We start from the raw sequence: 12916 nt of genomic DNA, 5'->3' as shown, positions 1-12916 counted from the left end.
TCACAGTTTATCCAGCCATCAGTTGAAGAACATTTGGGTTATACCCAGTTTTTTGATATTATATATGAAGCTACTACAAGTATCTGTGTTCAGATTTTTGTGTGAACATAAATTTTCATTCCTATTGGGTAAAATACCTAGGAGTGTGATTATTTGGGTTGAATGGTAAATGGATATTTTAACTTTAAAGAAATGTTTTTGAATGAGGCTGCATTCCTACTAGCAGTCTATGAGAGTTCCAGTTACTCCACATCCTCTCCTCGTCAGCAATGGCATTGTCTCTCTCTCTCTCTTTTTTTTTTTTTGCTATTCTAAGAAGTATATAATGATATCTCACTGTGTTTTTAATTTGCATTTTCCTAATGACTAACAATGTTGGACATCTTTTCACGTGCTTATTTTACATTTATATATCATCTTTGGTGAAAGTATTCAAATCTTCTGCTCAATTTTTAAAAATACCTGATTGTTTATATTCTCATCATTGGGTTTGAGAATTCTTTGTATACTTTGGATACAGGTTCTCTATCAGATATGTATATTGCAAATATTTTCTCCAAATCTGTGGCCTGTCTTTACTTTCCCTTTGTAAGTAATAAGTAATTTATGGGAAATTACTCTTGAGACTGTGTAAATATTTTGTTCCTTATCAAACTTTTGCCCCCTGGTTTTGGCACCTATTGATTTTCTAACTCCATCATTCCTTCTATAGTTTTTGGTTGGTATTTGATGCTAAGGAAGAGCTTCCCCTTCTTTCCTTTATTCTTCTCCTCCCTTCTTCCTTCTTTCCCCTTCCCTCCATTGTGGAGTCACAGCCCATCAATCATGCCAGCCAGCACAGTAATTCCCCTCTTTGCCTGTTGATTCAGAGGCACGAGGAGTCCAAAACATTATATATGCTTCTCAGCGAACAAAGCTTCTGGTTGCCAAAATTTGATATTATCAGTCTTCTTAACTCTGCCCTTCTAGTGGTTATGAAGTGGTATCTCAAAGTGATTTAATTTATATTTGCATGATGACCAACGGTATTGAGCCCTTTTAATGTGCTTATTGGCTAGTCATATTTCTTCCTTTGTGAAGTGTTCACATTTTTTGCCCATTCTTTTATTGGGTTGTTTCCTTTTAAAAATTGATTTGTAAGAGGTTTTTTGTTTTTTTTTAATGTATACATAAACGAGATATAGGCCTTTTTCAAATTTGTTTCTTTTTTTCTTTTCCCATTTGGATATAAGTTTTTTCTAGCATTTGTTGAAAAGACTTCCTTTTCCTAATAAATTGCTTTGCTATCTTTGTAGAAAATAAGTTGAACACATATAAATGTATTTGTGGATCCTCTATTCTGTTTCATGGATTTAGTCTTATGCCAGTACCACACTGTGTTGATTACCATGGCTGTATAATGAGTCTTGAAATTAAGCAGTGTAAGTCCTTGAACTTTTTGCTTCTTTCTCAAGATGTTTTGGGTATTCCAGTTTTTTCGCATTTCCATATACATTTTAGAATCAGCTTGTCAGTTTCTTTAAAAAGCTGATGGGGATTATTATTAGGATTGCATTGACTCCATAGATCAATTTGGGGAGAATTAACATCTGCAATACTGAGTCTTCCAATCCATGAACTGACTATATCTTTCCATTTATTTAGATCTTCTTTAATATCTTTCAGTCGTATTATATAGTTTTCCACTTAGTGGCCTTGTATATCTCTTATTTATTTATTCTTAAGTTCTGGTTCTTTTTTGATGTTATTCCAAATGGACTTGTTTCAGAATTCCATCTTAAAACTGTGTGATGTGAGTGTATCTAATGTCATTGATTCTTTTAGCTAAATGACCTTGTATTTTATGGTCATTTATGGATCTTCCTAAATTCACTTATATATTCTAGTAGTTATTTTGTAGATAGGATTTCTTATATAGTTAATCACGTTGTCTAGGAATAAAATTAATTTTAACTCTTCCTTTTCAATTTTAGTAAGTTTTATTTCCTTTTCTTATTGCACTGGCTAAGACCTCACAATGTTGAATAGAAGGTGTGAGATTAGGCATTCTGGCCTTTTCTAATCTGAAATGCTTTGTACTTTGTTTATCCCACAGCTCAGAGAGGTCTTATTGACATTCTGTTTTATCATTGATCTCAGCATCGTATTTAATTCCTTTATATCATTTACAATAAATTACAGTTATTTCATTTGTTTACTACTTTGTTGTCTGCCCCTTACACAAACCCACAAGTCTCTTATGGAAAAACTCTGTCTTCACCAACATATAGCACGGTGACTCTTAGTAGACACTCAGTAAATGCTTTGTCAAATGAGTAAATTTTGGTAGGAACTTTTTGCAGTTATGCAGTCTATCCTCCTTCCCAGTGTTTGAATCTCCTTGGTAAAACCTAGGACAGGTATTATTTCTTACAAGATTTTTTTCATATTTTTCTTTCCCTCTTTTTAATTTTTTAGGTGGTTATATTTCAATTTCCTATAGAAGCCACGCATATTTAATGCTTTCAAAAGTTCTTAATTGATCTTTTATAAAAGATAATACAGGGCTTCCCTGGTGGCGCGGTGGTTGGGAACCTGCCTGCCAATTCAGGGGACATGGGTTCGAGCCCTGGTCTGGGAGGATCCCACATGCCGCGGAGCAACTGAGCCCTTGAGCCACAACTGCTGAGCCTGCGCGTCTGGAGCCTGTGCTCCGCAACAAGAGAGGCCGCGATAGTGAGAGGCCCGCGCACCGCGATGAAGAGTGGCCCTCGCTTGCCGCAACTGGAGACAGCCCTCGCGCAGAAATGAAGACCCAACACAGCCAGAAATAAATAATAAATAAATAATAGATTAATTAAAAAAAAAAGATAATACAATTCTTTCTACTAATTTTTGCAAAATATTTTAGTGGCAAATTGGGATAGTTTGCCTTTCCTGGATATTACATACACTCGGAAGTTAATCAGTATTCAGGCAGTTTGCAGTGGTTCAAATATAGAAACAAGGGTAAACACATTCCACAGTTACCTAGTAAGCAGGTGTTGGGTCACTCACTACTTTTTATTCTTTGAAATCTGGAGAAATCGCACCAATGAAGTGAACCAGTTAGGCAAATTATTTCCTTATTTTTGCCCTTTAGCTTTTGTTCTAATCTGAGTAATGCTTCATTTTTTTTTTTTAATGTAATTTAAGTCTAATGAAGGTAAATTGCATTCAGCCTGGAACACAGTGATCTAGGATGTATCCAAAAGGCAAAATATCTTTCTTCTGGCTGCTCCATTTTAACAGCTGCTGTGATAGAAAGTAATGCTTCAGTTTATGTACAGACAGGAGGAAAATACTGTTTTTTTCCCCCTATACGATGTTCCAAATAATTCTTTGGCTTATCTTACACATTGATGATGGAAATTGCATTAAAGAAGTAGGTAACAACATATTAAGTTGGATGTGTATTCATTCAACTCCCTTTCTTCATCCTCCTCCTTCTTTCTTTCCCCTCCCTTCCAATTTACAGGTGGAGATTTCAACAGTCCTCCACCGATAATGGAGAGAATAAATAGACATTCAGTAAGATTTAGAGGACCAGGACAACCCTATCAACCAACTTGGCCTAATTGCCTTTTTACTTTATTTAATGACACACTCCACCCTATATACTGTTTTTCTTTTTTTTTGCAAGTACCCTTGGCACATTCACCTAGAGGGACCAAGTTTGGGACCAAAACCAAGTTTCAATAAATTTAAAAGCATTGGAAGTCCTACTGAATGTGTTCTCTGACCACAACAGAATTAAACAGAAATCAATATCCCAAAAATACGTGAAAAAAAACCTCCCAAATATCTGGAAATTAAACTACACATTCCTGAATGACTCATGAGCCAAAGAAGAAATGACAAGGGAAATCGGAAATTACTCTGAAATGAATGAGAACAAAAAGTCAACCTTTCTCTTATTTAAAATAAAAATATTAACATGCAAATCGGTAGAGATTCACATCTTCAGTTCTTCCTACTCATCTGCTTCTTGAATTCCCTACTCCCTCCATATGTTGGCCTCGCTGCAGTTCCTTGACAATATGAGCACGGCCGTGCTCCTGCTGGAGCTGTGCACCCAGCCCTGTTAGTCTGGTCTTGCCTATTTAACCAAGTAGTCCAAATACCTTTCTTCTAGTTCCACTGAACAAACATTTACCGTTTTCAAAGGTCATGTTCCTGGAAGCATGGAGGGGAATTTATGGGGCAACAACAGACAAGCTCAAGTTATATAACTCTTATGTTAACTTGAATGAAAATCTTGTCAAAGCTGCTTCCTTCCTGTCCTACCTGGGGAGTTCTGATCTACCTTTGCCCAACATTTTAGACTTTTTGTGAGTCTTTCTTCACTTTTTTTTTCTGTGACTTCTGTCTCTCCTAACAATCCTTTAATTGTTTGGACCTTCTCATTGCTTTTGACTTTTCGTAGTCTTCCAGTATCTCTGCCCTCAGTCTGGTGTCAGCTTGTCCTCTCCAGCTTCATTCATTCACTGAGGCTTGACTAGGTGCGAGGCATTGAGCTGGCCACTGGGTTTGGTACTGGGGTGGGAGACTTGTAAATCAGATAATTAACCAGGGTGAGCACTTTGGCAGAGGCATGTTGGAAGGACCATGCAAACAAACATTCTTTCAACACATATTTATTGGCCTCCCACTGTGTAACAGGCACTGTGCAATGGGGGTGGTATCCCGGGCAGAAGGTACTGATTGCTTGAAGATGAGGTGTTGAGTTGTGAAGGAGAAAAGCACCATCTGGGAATGGGTGATCTGCTCTGGCACGAGGTATTTGGTAGGGACTTGGAGGGACTTGAGCTAATAAGTGGTGAGAGAAAAGGCTAGAAAGGTTAGGAAAGTACTTCTTTTTTTTTTTCTTAAGGGAGTTTTAGTTCTGTTTCTGTGGGTGTAGCATTTATTAGCTCCATGGTGACTCTTACCAACTTCTGTATTACCTGTATCTCTGATTTCTTTGGTTAATCTTCCACTTGTTCTGGTGACCAGTAGCACTAAGTGGTGGTAACCACTAGCACTGTTAATTGTGCATTTTTTAAAAGTGGGAGGGGGGTTGCCAAGAGAGAAGGAACCTCAAAGCAAGGAACTAGGTGTGTGATCCTCTTACTTTACCTGGATTATTTCCTTTTAGGCATACCTGGATTATTTCCTTTTAGGCATTAAGTAGCCTCTTGAAACCCCCTTTTGTATTTTAAGGGTAGGGGAGGAAGAGGTTGAAACAAATGAATTTGAAAACACCCTGTGGGATAAAATTTACATTCATCGCCCACCCTGAAATTTTTTATTCTTTTTCTTTAGGTTTCTTGCTATTTAAAGATTTTTGTTTGAATGAAATTAATGAAGCTGTACCTCAGGTGAAGTTTTATGAAGAGGTAAGAAGTGACTGTTTTATCAATGCTTTTATTTCAGAAGCATATTTAAACTGTACTTTGGGAAATATTAAGACTACTAGATATCTTAGAAATTCGTCAAAAGTAATTAGTACTACAAGATATAGTTTACTAGAGACGCTGACAACAACTATAAAAATCATATTTTTAAAGCTCTGTAGTGTTCTGGAATCAGTGAGGAAGAGTTGGACTAAAATTCCAGAGGAGGAAGAATCATTCAGAGGTGCACTCAGCATTACCAGCCATTTTATTTTCTGCAGAAGCTTGCTGATTCTGGACACAGAAGCCGAGGCAGGGAGCTGCTACTGGGTGAAAGAGAAACTAGCAAAGTTTTATGGTCACACGTTACTAGAGTGACAAATTGGAGACTTGGTGGGAAAGGGTGGCCTCAAACCCACAGCTGGTTCTCCCAGCAAGACATTGGGAGGGGATCTGAAGAGGCAGGCCAAGAGCTTCTGGAAGACGCATTGAAACCTCCCACAGCCTTGTGGTATTAAACGGTATTGAAATGTACACCTGTTGTGGCAGGAATCCAAAAACAGAACAGGCAAGAGATGAAAACCCCACTGAAGAGCCATAACCACTTATCACCTGTGGCCCCGGCTGGTCCAGGTGTGGTGGGCAGATGAGAATCCAGCTTTGGCCCCTGGCAGGAGGCTGCTTCTGGAAGACAGAAAAACCAGAAGAGGTTTCTGGATCTGGAGTAAACCGATGAAGCTGGGAATTCCCTGGCGGTCCAGTGGTTAGGACTGCGTGCTCTTACTGCCAAGGGCCTGGGTTCAGTCCCTGGTCAGGGAACTAGGGTCCCATAGCCGTGCGGTGCAGACAAACCCTCACCCTCCCATCCCCCAAAAAACCCCCCCAAAACAATAAAAAAATTATAACATCAAACATATTTAAAAAAAAACGATGAAGCTGGAGGAACCCCCAAAACATGATGAGTCCCCTGCTCAAGACACATGCCAAGTTTTGAAGCTCGAGTGGGCCGGGGGCCGAAGAGCTATCCTGATGACTTCTTAAGGGCAGAACTGAATCCAGTGCTGAGGAGACAGAGATCTCATTGAACTCCATGGAGAGCCAGGCCTTAGGAACAGGGATCAACCAGAGGCAGACTGAGTCCTACACAAATGGCAGACCAGACCAGCCCAGCTCAACCCCCTGTTGGGTGATGAACTCCCTCTCTACCTGTGCAGCAGAGAATAAGGGGAGCCCTCTGTCTCTTTTGCAGGTAGAAAATAACAGTATATAGAGACTCTCCAATCTTCACCATACAGTAAAAAATGATTTTCCATCTAAGAAGCAAGATCATGTGATTTATAAACAAGACAATACAAGCAGACCTGCAGATGAATCAGATATTGGAGTTAGCTGACAAGTACCTGAAAATAACTAAATAATATGTTCCAGACAATAGAGGAAAAGATGGGCAAAATAATTAGATGGAGGAATAGAGAGTTTCAGCATAATTTGAATGTATTGTGGAAAACCAAACAGATATTCTAGAACATAAAGTATTTGAAATTAGAACCTAGTGGTTAGAACCAGTAGCAGATTGTCACAATGTGAGACATGATTAATGAATAGGGAAGCAGGTCAGAAGGTCATCTCAAACCGAAATACAGAGAAAAAAGAATATAAAAAGGAAATAAGGGCGTTAGAGACATGTGAGGCATGCCTAAAAGGTCTAACACATGTAAAGTTGGACTCCCAGAAAGGAAGAGAGAGAATGGGAAAGAAGCAGTATTTGAGGATATAATACTAAGAATATTACAAAATGATGAAAGTCAGCAGCTTACAGATTCAAAAAACTTAGCAGGATGAGTACAGAGGAAACGTATCTTTGCACATCAGTATAAGACTGTGGAAACCTGTGACAGAAAATTTTAAAAGCAACCAGAGGTTAGAAAAAGGCACCTCATTTTTAAAGGGGCAGTAATATGAACGAAACGACTGTGACATATTAAAATAAATGATTAAGAAAAAAGAAAGACAGACAATGAAATGTCCATCTTTAAAGTAATGAGAGAAAAAAGCTGCCAACCTAGAATTCTTTCCTCAGCCAAAACTTCCTTCAAAAATGACGGTGAAATAAAGATATTTTCAGACGAAAACTGAGAGAATTTGTCAGTAGTGGAACTGCATTACCATAAATACTAAAGGGAGCTACTGTAAGCAGAAGGGAAATTACCCCAGATGGAAATGCAGGAAGGAATGAAAGACATCATAAAGGGTAAATGTGTATGTGAAATATACGAATGTTGACCATACAAAACTATAATATGTTTTTAGAGTTTAAAGTGTGTGTAAAACTAAAATGTATGAGAGTAGCACAAAAGGCAGGAGAGGGGTTAATAAAGTTAAAATATTTTAAGATTCTAGGATTATTGGGGATAGTAAAAATAATAATTTGCATTGACTTGTAAAGGATGCATATTGTAATCTCTAAGGTAACTTTTAAAAGAATAAAATGTGTATGTTAAAAGAGAGGAGATATGGAATAAAACAACATTGTATTAATCCAAAAAAAAAGAATAAAAGGTGGACATAAAGTAGGAGGTCAAATTGAAAATAAAGAGTAAGGTGGTAACTATAAATTCATCTATGTAAATATTGATGATTACATTTAATATAAATGGACTAAATACTCCCAGTAAAAGACCAAGTTTGTCAGACTGGATAAATAACCAAAACCATGTTATATACTGCTTACAAGTGAGATGCTATATTTATGTATTTTAAGATAATTTTATTTTTTGATTAACCTATAGTTGCTGTACAATATCATATAAGTTACAGGTGTACAGTATAGTGATTCAATTTTTTTTTTAATTTTTAAAGAAGTGATATACTTTAAACAGAAGTATGGAAGAGGATATGTAATATACACACTAAATGAAGCAAAGCTGGTGTAGCTATACTAATATCAGACAAAGTACATGGCAATGCTACTTTGAGATAAAGAGAGATTATTTCATAATGATTGAGGAGTCAGCATCTGTATCTTATAAATAACAGAACTTTAAAATATTTAAAGCAAAAATTGGCAGGAAGATCCAAAACAAAATAATTCTACAACCCTAGTGGGATACCCACATACTTCAAGAGCTTGTAGAACAAACAGGCAAAAAATTAGTAAGGATATAGAAGATCTTAATAAAGTGATGAATAAACTTGACCTAATTGACCCAGCAAAAACAGAGTTTTGCATTCTTTAAACTACATATGAAACATTTACCAAAATAGATCATATGCTGGACCCTAAAGAAAACTTTCTACAAATTTTAAGATTGAAATTGTTCAGAGTATGTTCTCTGACCACAGTGGACTTAAGCTCAAATTTAATAACAGTGTTAAGTAAGAAATCCTTAGCTGCCTGGAAACAAATAACTTCTAAATAATTTATGGGTCAAAGAGGAAATTAAAATTGAAATTAGAGAATATATTAATTGAAATATATTTAAGAAATGACATATGCTAATATTATTAGCATGATCTGTCTTTACCCTAAAACATTTGAAATGGTCCAAAGAAAGCATGGCATAATTAGGGCTGATATTAGTAATCTTTGTATCTTTGAAAATTGGAAGAATATTCCCTTTTTTCCTGGTTTATTGATATACATGAAAATGACATTTTTCTACATATTTTAAATTATATTAATGTATTTCCAGGAAGAATGATCAAATGATGATGCACATTTAGCATCATGTGAAAAAAAAGTAAGCTAAATCCAAAAGGATTCCACTGAGTATGAAGTGACTTTATTATTTCAGTCTGAATCAGGCATTTTATCTGGACGAAACTCACAGCTTGATGTGTCAAAAATTTTTTTTCTTTCCTGTGTTCTTAAAAGCTTCACCTCTCCAATTTCAGCATGTACTCAGCTGCTTTGTCAAATAGAAAGCAATCTCCTTTAGTAGATGAAACAGATGGGCAACCTACATAGTTATTTCTTAAGCACTTCTGGCCAGTATGGTGGTGACTACTGCTGATGTGTTTCCATTTGAACTTTAGGCATCGGAGTTTCTCTTCGTTGGCTTGTTCTGCAGCTCTTCTCTCCTCTCTCCTGGCCTGGTGTGATGGATCTGGCCTATCAGGTTATCCCCTTGGAGGAAAATGCTTCAGGGCTCCTCAGCAACTTGCTTTGTGTTCTTTAATTGACAATACCATCCACCTTGGAGTTTCAAATACAGTTGTGTAAGTCAGTACAGCCTCCAAGATTGAAGTTATCAGTCATTCTGACTCCTTGGTTTCACCAGCCTAGTGGATTCTTTAATTTCTAGTTTTATGATCCTGATCCCTAGAAAACTCTGTTGTCAGATATCTTGCAATGTGTATGTTGTCCATTGTATTTCCATTTTTCTGTGTCTGCAGACTTCTAGTGGTTACCCATTTTCCTGTGGTCTAAAGTCCTAATTGCTTCTTCCAACACTCACATATCTCTGCGTTAGTTATCGCTTACATTTCCCTCTTTATCTTTCACTGCCTTCTCACGTAGACCTTCCAGTAACCAATATTACCTGAACCCACCGAGCCCAATTCTTCTTTTTATTACTTTCCTTATGTCCTTCCCCCAGCCTAGGATGCAGTTTCCCCTTCTCGGCTTGTGGAAAGCCTTGCTTCGTTTAAGGCCAAGGTCAGTTTCTGTATTCTCCCGTGAAGCCTGTCTGTACAGTCATCCCAGTCTTCCGTGACTGCTTTGCTTCTCTGATTCTTACACTGTCTGTCGCCTGTAATGCCCATGGAGTACTTAATATATGCTTGCTGCTGGGGTGTGTGTGTCATCAGTATTTTCACTTGCCCATTGTTTGACTCCTAGACAGCAGGCCCAGCTAGGATCTAGGTGCAGCTGTGCCCCTCTCACTTGCTGTGGGATATGGTGCTGGTCATTGAGCAAACCCTGAAGCATCTACCTTGTGTCAGACCCAGAGCTTACAAATGTGAACCAAGACACTGTCCTGTACTTGAGCTCATAGAATGGGGACTTAATATTTGAGCATCTTTTACTTTATGAAATGAGGTTAGTAATCATCTCCTGCTATTTCACAGGCTAATTGAGAGTCTCAAATGGGATGCCAGATGGACAGTTGCTTTCTAAACTGTAATATCTATAATATGCTGATTAGGTATATGCTGTAACATGGTGGTAAAGAGTTCCAGCTCTAAACTGAGAACATCTGGATTTGGATTTGGACACTGGTAGTGACTAGCTGCCTGAAGTTGGGCAAGGAGTCTCGCTTCACTCTATCTGGGTTTCCTCAGCTAAAAATTAGGGTGATAGCAGTGTCTGTCCTTAGGGTTGTCATGTGTGTATGCAACACACCAGAACAGCACCTGACACGTAGCTACTGCTCGGTGTGTTGGTTTATACACTTCCTTGTTCCAGTTAGATTTAGAGGCAGCTTATAAAAATATTTATATTACACCTAGATTTAATGATAAATCACGGAAAACAGAAAATATAAGATCAGAGGTAAAGTTACTACGCAGACTTTTCTTCACTCATGCAACCAGTATTTATCAAACACTAATGCTGGGAAGCATTGTTTGGATGAACAAGATGGACAAAGTCTGTGCTCTCTTTGAGCTCCTATTTTTGTTGAAACAGACAATAAACCAGTAATAAATGAATAGGAAATATATCAGGAAATGATAACTGCTATGCAGTGATTCAAAACAGACTCACAACTCAATGTGATGTATTGTGATTTGGTGGCCACCTTAAATTGCTGGGTCAAAGACTGACTTCTGAGGAGGTGCATTTTAGTGGAGTAATTTCAGATATTGTGTTTATCCTTTGTGGCTTTCACTTAGTTTCTTGAATCTGTCAATTTATATGTTTCACCAAATCTGGTAAAATTTGGGCCATTATAAAACATTATTTCTACCCCAGTCTCTTTTTTTTCCTCTCTCTAGAATTCCAATCATAAGTATGTTTGATCTTTCGATATTATCCTAGATATCACTGATTCCCTGTTCCATTTTTCCCCCCCAATTTTTTTTCTTTCTTTTCTTCAGATTAGATAATTTTTATGGAGCTGTCTTCAAATTCATTGATTCTTTTGCCAACTCTAGCCTGTGATTATGTCCATCCATTGAATTTTTTTTCACGTAAGATTTCCATGTGGTTATTTTCTTAGTTACTATTTTTCTGCTGCTATTTCCTATCTTCTTATTCATTACATGCATATTTTCTGTACATCTTTTAGTATAGTTTTAACGACTCCTTTAAAATCCTTGTCTGATAATTCCATCAGAATCATCTTGGATTGGTCTTCACTGATGGTCTGTTCTCTTACGTGTGAGCTACATTTCTCTGTTTCTTCATAGATAGAGTAATTTTAGATTGTATCTTGTCCATTGATATTGTAGATACTCTAAACTCTGCTTCTCCAAAGGGTATTGATTTTTTTTGTCTCAGCAGTTAATTTGGCTTACTCAGACTTGATGCTCTGTCTTCTCATACAGTGGGTAGCAACTGAATCTTGTTCAGATCTTTTAACCTTAGCTGGACTGCTTTGGGTCTGTCATGCTCACATGTCATTATGGGGTCCAGCAGAGATTTTGAGAGTTTGTACGTAAAATTTTGGAGCTCTGCTCTGGCTCTTCATTTTCAGGAATATCCTCTCTTACTTTCCAGCTTCCGTTTGATGCCCCTTTTCCATTATCTGTGTACTTTTGGTCACTCTCCAGTGGTCCAGTGTAGTTGGGTTTTATATATGTCCAGAATTGTTGTTAGAGTTTAGTTCACTATTACCTGAAGGAGGGCCCTGGTTTGTGATATATTTTGAATATAAAGCCAACATGACTGGCTGATGAATTGGATATAGGGGGTGGTGGGGACAGGGGTGTGAGCAAAAGAGCAGAATCGATGATTATTGCATTTTTTTGGCTACATGTTCAGCTGTGAGCTTTGTAACCACCACAGCAGAAAGGGAGGACTACACGGTTAGTGAATGTTCATCATTGATGGCGAAGCTTCTGTTCTGCTGTAGTAGAGACTTTTCACCTTGAACTCGGGCCTCTGCCTGCTCAGGTTCCCTGGACAACCTGACTGCCAGAATTAGGGGTGGCATTTGCTCTGCACATCAGGACATCCTGTCTAGAGCCAATTGATACTTGACTGCATGTTCTTTAATTAGTGGTCTTACTGATAATAGAAAGTGAATTACAGCCAGGGATGCTTTAGGCTGTTTCTTTGCCTACTAAGAATTAACCTTTTCTGTCGTTCAAGTTGGAGTTTATGAGATATGAGGCACTTACTAAAGCCAGAGTTGTGGTTCAGAGCATCATTTGTGCAAGAAACTAGAATTTTCTGTATCGTCAGATTATTACAGTTCATAGAAAACTCCCATAGAACCAGCATTTGCTTAACCAGGTGTCAGCTTGCTTTATAGGTCCCCAGAACATAGACTTAGGTTTCATTACACTTGTTTTCAAGGATAATGATTCCATGAAGGTTTAGTTTTCCTAGAGTTTGTATGTTTAGGCAGAAACGTTTG

The 12916-nt window shown here is 37.7% G+C and overlaps 1 protein-coding gene across 1 annotated transcript in view; it reads left to right on the top strand.

The window, feature by feature from the left end:
* Positions 1-12916, top strand: part of GRK3 (G protein-coupled receptor kinase 3) — a 124128-nt gene that overhangs the window by 51099 nt on the left and 60113 nt on the right. Inside the window, 1 exon segment of the mRNA XM_036874923.1 lies at positions 5323-5396. Coding sequence (XP_036730818.1) covers positions 5323-5396 — 74 coding nt within the window.

This window comes from Balaenoptera musculus, chromosome 14 (assembly GCF_009873245.2).
Source record: "Balaenoptera musculus isolate JJ_BM4_2016_0621 chromosome 14, mBalMus1.pri.v3, whole genome shotgun sequence".
Taxonomy (NCBI): domain Eukaryota; kingdom Metazoa; phylum Chordata; class Mammalia; order Artiodactyla; family Balaenopteridae; genus Balaenoptera; species Balaenoptera musculus.
This window is presented reverse-complemented; position numbering and strand designations above follow the sequence as displayed.